Source organism: Vanellus vanellus (genome assembly GCF_965231255.1).
Source record: "Vanellus vanellus genome assembly, chromosome: 14".
Taxonomy (NCBI): domain Eukaryota; kingdom Metazoa; phylum Chordata; class Aves; order Charadriiformes; family Charadriidae; genus Vanellus; species Vanellus vanellus.
This window is the reverse complement of record NC_138919.1, coordinates 10461159-10476100: the sequence shown is the minus strand read 5'-3', so window position 1 is coordinate 10476100 and position 14942 is coordinate 10461159. Positions and strand designations below refer to the sequence as shown.

The 14942-nt window shown below is 40.7% G+C and overlaps 1 protein-coding gene across 1 annotated transcript in view; it reads right to left on the bottom strand.

Moving 5' to 3' along the window:
* Positions 1–698: 698 nt before the first annotated feature.
* Positions 699–14942, bottom strand: part of VPS35L (VPS35 endosomal protein sorting factor like) — a 54392-nt gene continuing 40148 nt past the window's right edge. Inside the window, exons 26-29 of the mRNA XM_082490854.1 lie at positions 13672–13837; positions 11756–11874; positions 2184–2330; positions 699–1630 (exon numbers count right to left, since the gene is read on the bottom strand). Of these exons, the coding sequence (XP_082346980.1) occupies positions 1532–1630; positions 2184–2330; positions 11756–11874; positions 13672–13837 (531 nt within the window). The 3' untranslated portion in view covers positions 699–1531. The remainder of the gene's footprint in view (positions 1631–2183; positions 2331–11755; positions 11875–13671; positions 13838–14942) is intronic.

The following is a 14942-nucleotide window of genomic DNA, read 5'->3' as shown; positions in this document are numbered from 1 at the left end:
ATTTTATAGAATCTGGAACAACTCCACACTGGGTTTAGAGCAGTACATTTGCCCCTGGAGGGCAATTTCTGCCATACCACAGCTGCTTAGTGTGACCCACTTGGTGGTTTAGAGAGCTCAGTTTAATCCCACTTACCCAGTTCATGGTTTTTGCTTCCAAGCCCAACAGGAAGAATCATCTAAGTGCTGTTGAGAGTTGTTTTGTGCAGCTGCAGCAAGAAGGAAAGCTACATTAAAGTGGGACATGGTAACATGCAGTGTTATCATGTCAGTATTTGTGCACGCTTTACACAGAATTACTTAAGGAAAGTCAGTATAATTAAAATAGCTATGTACTAAAGGTTGGAAAGGTTCTGTATCAAGTTGATACCACTTCATAATTATCTTGTATTCCTGCAATTTTACTCTGCTTACATGTACCAGGAGCAAAGGATCCCAGTTCAGTTCTTCAGAATCTTAACACAAAATACATATTGTGGACATACCCTGCTTCAATAACTACTGAGGACATGAAAAGCATGCAACAAGACCGGTTTAATTATTTAGGTGATATTTATTATCAGCTTGCTAACTCCTTAAGTATATGATTCTAGCAAAACTGATTACTTGTTTAGCCTTAACAAAATAAAACATTGTTGTGCAAAAACATATCTTAATATCCATATGAGGATTTAACTCATTAAAATACTTACCACTAAGCAAAAGCAGCAATAGATGCAAGGTCTCAACATGGTTCCTTACCGTGGGACAGAAGTGGTGAGAGTGAAATTTATTAGGTGTAATAACAGTACATGTAACTAAATTCCACAAGGGTAAGGTGATAAATTTGTATATGCAAAGAAACTCCCCCAGAACAAACAGATGAACTGCAAATTGTTTTATTCAGTGATACAGTGTACTTTGCAAATATAGAGTACTTTGCATACATTTCCACTTTCCTTTGCAGACAGCACTTAAAGATTCCTTCCATTTTGCAAAACACCATCGAGCTAAAATGAAAGCATAAACACGTCTGTGAAAATGTATTGTAGAAATTAGAACAGTAACACCCCGGCCATTTTTCTCATTTACTGGAACTGACCAAACAAATGTTGGCAGCATCCCAAAGCAGAAAGATGACTTAGTGGGATTAGTCTATTGAAATGCTGCTTTCTACACAGGAGAAAGACTGTTCTGCAAGTGGGATGAAGTTTGGATGCTGTGTATTGATCCATGCAGATTATCTTCTTCCTTTGTTGCTAAAATGACAACAGACTAGATTTGGAAAGGCTTTAGCAAGCACAGAGGTTCAAAATACCCTTTACTGAATCTAAATCAGCACTTAAAATAAGAATATAGTGGTAAAACTGGAAACAAATTCAGGTTAAATTATTGCACAGAAGTTTTAATTTTACCTGTGTCCAAGTAAATCTGTCACACTAAAGTAAAACAGAAATACACTGAACTCCTCCAGTCAAAATCTAGATCAGTGATTTTTGGCCTCGGCTACGTGCTCTCTTGTACAGATGACTCCCTGGAAAAGAGGCATTCATCAGGTCCTGGACTGCAGAGGAAGCCGAAGGGCCAAGTCTGTGAAGTGACTCATTTCAGGTTGTTTGCTTCGCCTCTTGATGTATTCTAGCGTTTTCACCTGGGTATGAAAAGAAGGATATTTTGAGATTTTCAGTGTCTTTGTCTTTTCTCATTTCGTAGGCCATCATTTAATCTATGTGAAGGTGTTTTAATAGACACTCTCATGGTTTTCCTGAAATATCACTGGCTAAGCACTTTCATTTCTTACTCCAGAGCTCGTTATGATGTATGTATTTCTTAAAGGCTCTGGAATGCCCACTTTCCAACCTTACAGCATGCGGTTCCTCCACTAAATAAAAACTCTGTATTTCTCATAGTTTTCTGTACTGAAAAGAAGTTATAGCTCCCAATGTTTCCAGGTTCTTTAATGTGTGAAATACATTTTAAAGTGCTAGAAAGATAAAGACCACTTGAAATAGGAAAAGCTGCTTATTCATTAAGAAGCATTTAAAAAATAAGTTGTTTTAAGCTCATTTAATTTTAAAAAATCTTTTAAGAGCAACTTGTAAAGAGATTAGGCTTCTTCAGATCAAGAAAATGTTACCTTTTCCCAAATGAGTTGAAAAAGATCTTAAGAACTAAAATTTGTCTGCATTATCTGTTTTCCTTACCATAGTCTTAGTGTCAGCAAAGCCATGTTTCTGAGCAAGATTCCAGAGATTGACTGAAAGCTGATTTAGTTTGTTGTTTCGTAGATCTCCATGAGCTAAAATAGTGTTAAAGAAGTAGAGTGCCAACTGGCTCTGTCGCTTTAGGGTCTATAATGAAAAAAAAATCCAATATTACTATATAGTCATCCCAAAACATCCAGCGTAACCTCTGGGTTCTCTCAACTCTTAGAAGTGCAAGGGGCAGGTTCTCGTTCTGTAGGACACAGCAATAATTACAGACACAAGAATACGGGCATAGTTTCCATGTTCCATTCAAAATGCAACAAGTACTGATAATCATGAATCAACCTAAGTTGCTGTAAATAATTACACAAGACTCATACCACTTCGGCATAGCACAGTATGTAGCTCTGATACATTTTTAACTCAAGACTCCCTACAATTGCATAGAAATCACCAACCTTGTACTTACATGACCATAGTTATATATTTTTTTAGAGAGAGCACGATCATCAATCTAGATTAATGCAACTTCAGGCTTTTTCCAGCAGTCTATTCTACTTTCATTTATTTAAAAAAAGACATTTTTTCCCTTGCTATTCTTTCACTGAAACTCTGGTGATACCAACATATTTGCAGCTACATTCCGTAAAATTTCTGAGAAGGGACCTTGAGGGAGCCCCCTGCTTCATGGTAACCTGCCCTGGAGGAGCACCATGCCTTTCAGCCTCTACGGAGGAGTTCTGGGGCACAGACAATCCTGCACTAAGCTTATGGGGTGCTAGCACCCTGATATGGGGTGAATGGAAAACAGAAGTAATTAAAATGCTATTGCAGATTCTGCCTATTCCTATAGAATAAGTTTTAAAACGGTAAAAGGACAAATTATTTATTGGATGCATCTGAGACAAAGTGGGTTTTTGTACTGCTTTGCTGCAGCTGTCCTTTGTTTTTCCACTCAGTAAACACCACTGATTAAAAGCACAGCTCCATTTTATGCAAACCACAGCAGCAGAGTAGTAGTTAAAACAAAACTGTCAGATGAGCACCTCAATTAATGAACTTAATACTTCACTTGAGTCCTCTCAGTGCAATACATGTTAGGATAGGTAATATACAGTGTCCAGATATGAAGTTAAAGGAAGAATAAGGCAGAGATTAGGGTAAGAGTGCAGTGATGTCTGTGACCTGTGCTCTCCTGACACGATACCAAAGCAGCCACGCAGCCTCTGCCCTTTCCCTAAGGGATTGAAAGTAAATTAATTTCCTTTCTCACTGCCAGCAAAGAGAGGTCAGATGCTATTAATCAAAGAAATGGCACACAGCGAGCCATCAGTCCTCCAGATAAATATGGAAAAAAAGAAAGCCATGCTGTTAAAGAATTGGCTAACTAGAAAAGAGGACACAGCATCCCTCAAACTAGAAGCATCAGACTGCTACTGTACCTATGTGACACACACAGTAGATTTGTACAGCAAAACAAATCTGACACACCAGAAACCATGCGCATGCACGCACACATGCATGCATATGTAATGCCCAGAGCTGCAAAGGCCCCAGGAGAAGTTCCCTAAGCATTAATTACATGAAACTACCAAGACGACAGCTCTTCCTGTACCACTTATCTACATTAGCAATTTCCGTCCCAACAACTCCAAAAGCTGTTTATAGGCATACACTACACCCATCATTTGGGAGTGTTGAACTGTACTCCCTATCACAGAATCACAGAATTTTCAGAGTTGGAAGGGACCTCTAGAGATCATCTAGCCCAACTCCCCTGCCAAAGCAGGATCGCCCAGAGCACATTACTCAGGACTGCATCCAGGCGGGTCTTGAAAATCTCCAGAGAAGGGGACTCCACCACCTCCCTGGGCAGCCTCTGCCAATGCTCTGTCACCCTCACTGTAAATAAGTGTTTCCGTGTATTTGAACGGAACTTCCTGTGTTCTAACTTGTGCCCATTACCCCTCGTCCTGTCACTGGGAACCACTGAAAAGAGCCTGGCTCCATCCTCCTTCAACCCACCCTTTAGATACTTGTATGCCATAATAAGGTCTCCCCTCAGCCTTCTCTTCTCCAGGCTAAAGAGTCCCAGCTCTCTCAGCCTTTCCTCATAAGCCAGATGCTCCAAGCCCTTAATCATCTTAGTTGCCCTTCGCTGGACTCGCTCCAGCAGTTCCCTGTCCCTCTTGAACTGGGGAGCCCAAAACTGGACACAGTATTCCAGTTGTGGCCTCACCAGTGCAGAGTAGAGGGGGAGAATGACCTCCCTCGACCTACTGGCCACACTCTTCCCTATGCAGCCCAGGATTCCATTGGCCTTTTTGGCAGCAAGGGCACATTGCTGGGCCATGGATAATTTACTGTCTACCAGGACCCCCAGATCCTTCTCCTCCGAGCTACTTCCCAGCAGGTCCGCCCCTAACCTATACTGGTGCCTAGCATTCTTCCTCCCCAGGTGGAGGACCTTGCACTTGGTTTTGTTGAACCTCACTAGGTTCTTCTCTGCCCAGCTCTCCAGTCTGTCCAGGTCACGCTGGATGGCAGCACGGCCCTCTGGGGTGTCAGCCACCCCACCCAGTTTGGTATCATCAGCAAACTTGCTGTCCCCTCATCCAGGTCATTAATGACTATATTAAACAAAATTGGACCAAGTATTGACCCCTTGGGGACACCACTGGTTACAGGCCTCCAACTAGACTCTGTGCTGCTGATCACAACCCTCTGAGTTCTGTCCCGCAGCCAACTCTCAATCCACCTCACTGTCACCTCATCTAGCCCATACTTCCTCAGCTTCCTAATGAGGATGTCATGGGAGACAGTGTCAAAAGCCTTGCTAAAGTCAAGGTAGATGACATCCACGACTCTCCCCTCATCCAGCCAACCAGTTATAACATCACAGAAAGCTATCAGATTGGTCAAGCATGATCTACCCTTGGTAAATCCATGTTGACCACTTCCAATAACTTCCTGTTCCTCAACGTGTTTGGAGATGACATCCAGAATGAGTCGCTCCATTACCTTCCCAGGGAAAGAGGTGAGACTAACTGGTCTGTAGTTCTCTGGGTCCTCCTTCTTGCCTTTTTTGAAGATCAGAGTGATGTCAGCCTTCTTCCAGTCCTCAGGCACCTCTCCTGTTCTCCATGACCGTTCAAAGACGATGGAGAGTGGTCTAGCAATAACATCTGCCAGCTCTCTCGGCACTCGCGGATGCATGCCATCAGGGCCCATGGACTTGTGAATGTCCAGCTTGGCCAAATGGTCTCTGACATGGTCCTCCTCAACTGAGGGAAAATCTTCCTCTCTCCAGACCTTCCCCTTTGCCTTCAGAGTATGGGATTCATGAGGGACAGCTTTAGCAGTGAAGACCAAAGAAAAGAAGGCATTCAGTAACTCTGCCTTCTCTGTGTCTTCCACCACTAGGGCACCTGTCTCATTCACCAGTGGGCCTACATTTCCCCTAGTCTTCCTTTTTCTATTGATATACTCAAAGAATCTCTTCTTATTGTCTTTAACTGCAGTGGCCAAGCTGAGTTCTGATTGAGCTTTGGCCCTTCTCATTTTCCCCCTACATAGCTTTGTTATATCTTGATAGTCCTCATAAGTTGCCAACCCCCTTTTCCAGAGAATGTAAACTTTCCTTTTTTTCCTGAGGTCCAGCCAAAGCTCTCTATTTAGCCAGGCTGGTCTTCTTCCCCGTCTGCTCATTTTTCGAGACAAGGGGATGGCCTTCTCCTGTGCTTCTAAGAGCACCTGCTTTAAGTATGCCCAGCCTTCCTGGGCACCTTTGCTCTTCAAAACTGCCTCCCAAGGGACACTCTTGACCATGCTCCTAAACAGGCTAAAGTCTGCCCTTCGGAAATCCAAGGTGGCAGTTCTGCTGGCTCCCCGCCTTGCTTGATCAAGAATTGAAAATTCTATAATTTCGTGATCACTCTGCCCAAGGCGACCTCCAACCTTTACATCCCCCACAAGACCTTCTCTGTTAACAAACAGTAGGTCCAGTAGGGCACTTCCCCTAGTTGGTTCCTTCACCAGCTGTGTTAGGAAGTTGTCTTCCACACACTCCAGGAACCTCCAGGACTGTTCCCTCTCTGCTGCGTAGTAGTCTATCAGATAGAGAAATACAACTGATCAGTCTACTCCAGTAGTAGTAACACAAAGAGCAGAAATACAACTCAATAGACAATAAAAGGGAAAGCAGTTATGCTTAAATGCTTAAATACTACTGTAGTATTTCTCTTGAAGGACTAACATCCTTCAGGGAAAAACAGATACAGGATACAGACAGCTAGTCCACATATTGCCACATTAAGGCATACAGCCTTCCACCTGCCACATCACCATGTATGCTGGATTAGCAAAATAAGGTGTTACCTGTAATTTTTTTCCCCATAGACCATCTAACGCCTGTGCATCTACTGCTGAATACAAACTTCAAAGAGGTTTCTGGGAATTGCTTGGAGGTTTCCTCACAAGAAGTGGGACAGTTACATTATTGGGCAGAATGCAAAAGCAGCAGTACTCCAGTCAGCATCAACTAGCGAGGTCCTCCAGGCAGTATCAATGCAAATACAAAATCCATTCTTTAAAATAAGGACGACATTTTGACTAATTTGAAACACATGTACTTCAAGAAGAATCATATTTCAAAAAGGATCTAGAAACATTAAAAAGCTGGAACAGTGAGATGCACACTAACTCTCGTTGTACTGGGGTAGGTATAACAGACAGGATTTTGGCATCTTCTCATCAGTTACACAATGCAAAGTGAAGAGAGAGACAGACTCAGGTATGCAGTGAATCCCACCACATCTGAAAATGAACAAGAGTTGTCAGACAAGGCTTCACATGATGATCAACAGGAATGTTTGTGTAACATGGCACCGACCTCCAACTGAAGGGAGACATCTATGCCAGCACGCTGCCAAGCCCGCTGACCTAACTCAGACTGAATTGTGGGTGGCACTCCAACTCGCACGATGTATTCACAGGCAGCAAGGAGAAAGCAACAGCTCAGCTATTCGTCAACCACACACTTTATGGGATTAGAAATTCCCACACGAAAAAGAATTGCCAGCCTTCTAAGCAGCGCATTTTCCACAATTTTTGGAATAATGCTGATGACAATGAAACAAATAAAAAACTACATCATCCCAGAACATGACCCCCTTGTCTCCTAGCCCCTCCACCAAAGTGCAGAGCAACGTCCAAATTTCATACAGCGTAACAGAAAAAAAACAGGATGTTTCATACGACGGACCGTGTAACTTTGTATTTCACAAAATTCTGGCTAGCAATTCAAATATTCAATCCTGTCTTTCAGGGACTTTTGCCAGACATCTATGTCATAAGGATACCTTGAGCCTTCTGTTAGAAAAGCATTTGTGCATTTAGAGATGTTGCTCCTCTGAAGGTGTGTCTAGCCTGCTGCTGCTCTCATGTACAGCTTTAAAATAACTGGCTCTGATACTTGTGGCAGCACAGAGCTCAGCATGGCCTGTGAGGCTCCTCCAAGGTACTAAATATATCAGTCTAGGTTGAGACTCCATGCTGATACAGCATCTGTTTGCTAGTCCTACCTGAACTATCTAGCCCGAAATGAATTCCAGCGCTACTGTGATGCTGGTGGTTACATCCTTGTGATCCAAATCTAGATATTTCTAAAGAAAGCCATGACAGGCAGCCTTGCATTTCCTTAAAAGCTCTCACGTGAGGCCCTTTGGGAACCTTTTAACATCTGTTAGTTCGCTGGAAAAAATCACAAACTGCATGGGGCAGACCAGGTTCTCAACTCTCTCATCACACAACTGTCTTAACATGGGATAAATGAAGAACCTAGCACCAACAGCAGCGGATACAAGTTCATTCATAATAAAAGGAAATAATGATTTGTGAAAACACCAAGAAGCAAGCCGCAGCTGGGAGCTCATATACCACACGAGAGGATGTATATCCCCTACTTCCTTGCTCCTCTTGCACGCTGAGATTGTCAGAAAAGAAAGTGCTTTCTTTTGGATACAGTCCTTGAAAGAGCAGTCTAGAACCTCCCTCTAGAGTACTCAGAGTCTCAGCGACAGCTTCTGCCTGCTCAGGGTGCAGTAACACACCTCTCAGTTGAGACAGGCTGAAACATTTTACTCCTAGCTCTATACTGGCACCGTGGCAGGTTCATCTCTATTTCAAAGTCCTTAACCTATTTTTAAAGCTTTCAATATTCATAGCACTGCTCACGTCAGTTTAATTTCCCTCTAAAATAAATCCAAAAAAGATGTGCTCCATGTGGAACTTACGGTTCATGGAGGACCAGACTATACTTTACAAAGCCATACTCAGTAATCCCACTGTAGGCCATTACCAGAATCCCAATTTATTTATTTTGGTTTCTACTATTTACCAAGTATCTTACAAACATGCAGAAACAATGTTCCAAACCAAACTATTTCTAGTCTTTAAACTGCACCAGCATGCCAGAGACAATGGTGTAATAAAAGGATTACTCTCGGAGTTAGGACTCTCCAACTCTGAGACAAAGAAGTGGAGTCGATATGCACTCGACCAGCCACAGTTCCTCATTGCGGTGCACCCATCCTGCCACTGAGCCGCCAGCAGGCAAGCGGCAAACGTGCCAAAGCAGGCACCTGCAGTGTCTTCTGGAAACTGCAGCAGGCAAATTCTCTTGCCTCCCTCCTCCCAAAGAGGAACGCAACGTTTAAGCGCCTTTAGAAAATCTTGGCCAAGGACACAAAATTCTTCAGGATGAGCAACCTCTTCTCAATTTAAAACATACCCACACGCAAACAGAGAACTATCTCCAGTTCTGCTTCTAGTTCAAGTATTCAAACACATGTGAAATCAACTGAAGTTTTTATAAGTTCATATAAAATTAAAAATCAGTTGTGTTGAAAGGAGAAGCCTCAAAAGCATAACCAGGAGTTGCTTTCTATAGTAAATTCTGCTTACTATAAAAAGTCCAGCATGTAATGGTACATGGGAAGACTGCCATCCTAACGTGGCACTGCCAAGGACACAACAACGTGCTCCTAATGTTTTGGATCAAAAGTCATGTTTGGATAAAACATATTCCATCTGGAGACTTATCACTGAGTAGCAAGTGGCAAGATACTTACATTTCTAAGAAACCTGGAGCATAAGACTAGCCTTCCACCCACACAAAGGCAGAGAGGATTCACTGATACATGCTCTGATGACCAGAAACAGCTTGAACTTTACAGAACTGTCCAGAATGGAAAATTTCCATTCAAGCACTGTAACAGAAATGAAGCATTCTCTAATACTGCGAAAAGACCATGCTGTGCTAACATAAGATGCATTGTTCTCTTTCAAATTGCCATTTTGGTGAAAGCATTTTATTGTGAGAAAAAATTATTTTCCTTTATAGCTTTTAAAGGAAATGAACCAATAAAAACGCAGAATCATCAGAGGCTTGTTCATTTAAATGAGCAGCCAAGCAGATGAATAATAAAAGGTCACCAACACTGAAGCAATCCAAATACCACAGTGATTTTACGATCGGTTCTACTTTAGCACAAATGGAGGTCTCTTGACAATATTCTTGTCGCCTCTATTTCCTCAGCAACACCACCTTCGTCAAAAAACTATTCAGTCTTACAAAACAATTTTTATCTAAATCTCTCAAGGACTTTTACTCAACAAAGCAAAATAAATGCTCTCCCTTGATAAATAAGGATGGACAGAGGAGTAAATCCAAGGCCGCAGAGGCAAAGTCAGGACAAGAACCTATATCCATGATGCTTAGCTTTAAATCCAGTTTTCTATGCAACAACTGCTTCAAGTGAAATAACACAGGATCTCATTATTCAAAGTATTAAGCTTGAAAGTGGTGGGGGGGGAAGCTTTGCAGAAACCAGAGCCCTACAAACATTCCCACCCACATACTCCATATAGGAGTCAGATGCAAAAAGTTCTTAATCTACAACCCACAGTCCTGAAAACTCTTAAAAATCTCCTTCCAATACCCACTTGGACATTCTTAGCTGTGCAAGAATGGTTGTTTTCTGTTGTTATTGTTCTGAAAAAGAACTGCTATTTACTGTGGTGATGTGTACAATGATGTAGAGGCATTTGAGCAAAGGATTTATACATCTTGCATCTCTACAATTGCTTAAGGAAGGATAAACGGGATAGCAAAAGCAGAGAAAAAGCTAAACTTTGCATAGTGTCCTCCAAACATGTATCACTTAACACATTCTGTATTGGCAAACATTACAGTCTGCTGTGCAAATGGGCTATCTAAAAAATTCCATCAAATTAATCATCCCCTCCCATTTCAGGCTGCAAGCCACAAGACTTCTGTCATAATACAGCAGTTCAGTAAGGGGCGATTAGGAAGCTGTGGAGGGGTTCAATCTCAGAAACAGGTACATTAGCAGAACAGTAAGTTCTCATTATTTCAGTAATACTGAAAACATTAGTCACCTGCCTTTCACATACAATCCATTAAGCTATATTTGATCTCTCAGAGCCTCTGAGCTCCAATCAAGAAATCCAATAAACTGCCTAGAGCTTTCTTTATTTTATATTGAACAAATATAACCCTGTTCTAAAAACAAGGTAAAGCCAAAACGCCTTTTCTCTCCCTCTGCACCTCTCTCCTTCATCCTAGAGCCTGAGATGCAAAACTATTACAAAATTAAAGGTGGTTTCCACTGTATTTTAACCAGTAACAGACTAACTATGAATTCTCACTTTGCCCATTATAGAATTGGACGTTTCAGGCTACTATTAACTTCGCTGGCAAGAAAATACAGTTTACTTACAGAGTGAGAAAGATGACAGCCAGGAGGAAACAACAGGAAGGATGGACATGGAGCAGACTTTAGGTATAACTATACTGCAATCAAAGGAGTGATTGTGGCACCATCTCCTATTCTCTAGCTTAGGCCAGTAATTGCAATACCAGCATCATGGAGCTCAATATAGGCAGAAAGACTCTCGTAAGACAAAAAGTTATCCCACACTGAGCATCATATTTCCATCAAGTTTGGCGACTCAAGGACTCAAGTGACTCACCAGGACTCAAGCCAGTTAATTTAAAGCTAACTCTAACCTCACAGAGCATCATGTTTCCATAACCAAACTACACCAGGACTCAAGTCGGTTAATTTAAAGCTAACTCTAACCTCATTATGCTGCTCTGCAATGATCATTCTGCACTGCAGCAGAATCCCATCCTTTGGTGCACTGCCACAATCGATAACACAGAGTACACCAGAGCAGCTTCTACTGCTTGTCAGTTCTATCAGACTATCCACGTACAGCATACAGCTAAGCAGGTAACTTTAGCCTGCACCTTAAAAACATATTATAAATGCTGCATGACTTCTTTCACATCATTAGGTCTTTCCATCACAAGCCTGCCTACATGATTGACTCAATTTTTAAACAACTAAAATTACCTAATTTCCTCTCGTTGTAAGGTTCCTGGAGCTTTCTAAAAGACCAATGCCTGGTCAAGAAGGCAGTCCATTTATTCAGCTCCAAAGTAATTTGGGGTTTGTAGTGAATCAAGTTGAGTAAAAACATACCTCTTCTTTTCCAAGGGTTTTCAGATGATCCAGGATCTGTGCTATCACTGTTTCACACAGTTTATTAATTTCAGCCAGGAACTTGGAGTCTCCACCATACAGGGTATCATTGGAATCAACTGCAGAGATGAAATCAAGCTTAGGTCTGGCTAAAGAGCTATACATTTGTTTGCTACTGAAAATACCAGCTATTTATAGAAGATCAGATTGGAAGTTATAAAATGACCCTTCTCCATCAAACACAAACAGAACAACCTTGTTTAAGTGCCTACTGATTGGTTTCCTATGTCCTCTTGATTTTAGGAATAAAACACTGAAAAGAATCTTCTGACTTAAAGTCAGTTCTGTATTCCTGGATGCAGCCAGGTTCAAAAATAGCCGCTAGATTTAAACACAGAGGAACATATAGTGTCAATTTACACTTTTCCCACAGACAGACTCTCTGCTCCCATCAGTTCAGAAGAGTAAGGCCATCATTTTCAATTGCAGCAGAACTGCACCAAACAGTTTATGTTTTACTCAATGAAAACAACAAGATTTTCAAAGGAAACTGCATTTTAATATTTTTTTTCCCTAAAATAAAAACTTGATTACCTCAAAGTCATGGAGAGAAATTTAGAAAGTGTACGTTTAATTTCAAAGATCTTGAAGGATTTTTTTGGAGGGAGAGAACTCTTGAAGTTTTTAGCGTTTATATAATTGTGATTTTAAATGCGTGTTTTGTCCTCATTTACTTATAATGTTTTACTAAGAAGTTACAAGGAATTTGTAAGTTTAAGTGTATTCTGGGTAAATCAGACAACACATAAGATAAAAGTTGTTCCCTTGTTCCCAAGTAAACTTCATTTTAAGAAGCTAAGATACATGGTCCACCTAGAATAAAAAAAACCTCATCCAACTACAGGGGAAAAATTACTAATTTGTATTTCCATGATTCTCTTCATTGAAATCTAATTAATTTAAATTTCTTATCTTGGGATGATGCAGTTATTTTGGTCATATAAAAAAATGGAATGAAAGAAAAAGCAGCTAAACCACGTTTCCTTACAGAATTTGCACAGATTTACTACAGAGTAGTTGTTCAACTGACAACCATTTTCTGTGCCGCTAACTGCAAGAGATATTTTGTCATGGTTGGTAACTCTGATGGACTATTCACCAGAAGAACTGCAGAGTATATTCCAGCCTGCCTCTTTGTGAAAGCCCTGTGCAACTAAAAGAAAAAGAAAAACTAGCTTGGCCTCTCAGACTAACTAATCTTGCCAGCATGCTTTAAAAGATTTGATTAATACTCTACCTTAATTCAGTAACCTCTCTACGATCAGAAGACAAGCGCTCAAGTTTTAGAGCAATCAAAATATTATCACAAAAAGACTACAGGCATTTTATAAAATGCAAAATCTTCAGAATTTTTTTTTTCTAGCTATTCTGAAGATTTTTGTAAGTTACCACCACAATTTCCAAAACTGAAAGCCTGCCTTCAAAGCAGCAAATACATCATCTAAATAATGAAGACTAGGCATTACTTTCTGAAAATTGGAGTTGTTAATAAACGTGAATGAAACACCAATGATAAATGTAGATCAAGTTGATACTTTAGACTAAAAGAAAACCCTCCATGCTTATAAAGTTTTGATATTTACTTGAAAAGTTCAGAGTTTGAAGTATTTGCATCAACACCACCAGGAACAAACTAAGTAAAGCACTCTGCACAGATTCACTTTAAAGAACAGACTGTACTTCTGTTTGGCAGCCACCTCCTGTGATTATTTTAAGTTACGATATCTGGACCTGCATAGGAAAAGGATCCATTCTGTAAGACTATCATTGATCTTCATTAGGTGGGTACAGTGATAATACAATACTACAAATTGCATGGTGGAACACAAGGATCCAGAGCCGCCCTTATGTATTACCTTTATCTACATGGTAGATATATGCTTCTTGAGTCATTGCAGACAGCAGATGCAAAACATTAGTATAAATCCTGACTTTGTCATCGCTGTTATCCTCCCAAGTATAATCCTGGATCACATTTAGTAATCCTCGCACAAGAAACAGCACTCCTTGTTCTGGATGGTCCTACAGAAAAGAGAAAAGTCAAAAACAACAACACAACCACTCCAAACCAAAAATGGGATTATCTGTGGTCATTCAGGGGTTTAGAGTCAGAACATTAGCTGTACAAAGGAAAAACTACTATGTAATTAAAGCTGAAAACTACTTTTCTGAAGTGTGCTTCCTGCAAATCCTTCTTAAAATTTATTCCAGTTTCCTTCTAAAATGTCCATTTGACCCACAATTTTAAACTTGATCTAGGCAGCCTCCACAGACAAACTTCAAAATGCTTTGTTTTCTAGTCACAGGGGAGTAGTACAAAATAAATTGCCAGCTTCTTAACCCATAAGCCTCTAAAATTAAACACACTGGGTAGGATTTTTTTTTATTAAAAGAATGTCAGTAAGCTATAGAAGCAAGTATATTACTCATATAATTATAAGTTTCAGAAGAACACCTACACTGGGAAGTCAAAGTTACAGACAATCAACAATCTTTTATTATGAAAAGAATATAATTATAAAGACATCTGCTTTACATAAGCTGTGAGTTTTTGCAAGCACTTTTAATACTGCACACAGCTTATTTCAAGCTGGCGGTTGATGCCAGTTGATACCAACATACGTAGGACAAATTAGTCCACAGGGGATATTTCTTTCTGATCATCTATCCTGTAAATAGAAGAAAAAACTGTGGAAGATAACTTCTGAATCCTGGTTATTTCATTGCAATTTTTTCTTCATTACTGAATCTGCAGGGTTGGATCTCTCTCCTTCAATCGTCTGTTAATGATCTGAGGCATCTTTGAGAAGCATCCAGTTCTGACATAGCTTTCCTCCAAAGTCTTACTTCTGCAGCCAGGGGACTGCAATGACACATCACAGTGGCAACAAGCCTTTCCCTTCTGACAACACAGCACCTCCAAGTTGCTGAACACGCCTGGCTTGGGAGACCCCTTCCATTGGGAAAAGGGGAACACACTGCTCTGATTATAAGCATTTGGACAGCACTGTGTGCTGCTTCATCAAATGCATAGTCAAAGAAAAAAGGAAGGAGGAAACCATAAGGAATGTTTCAGTGAGGAGGAGCAACCTACTTTCTCCAAGAACAAATGAATAAACCTCAAACT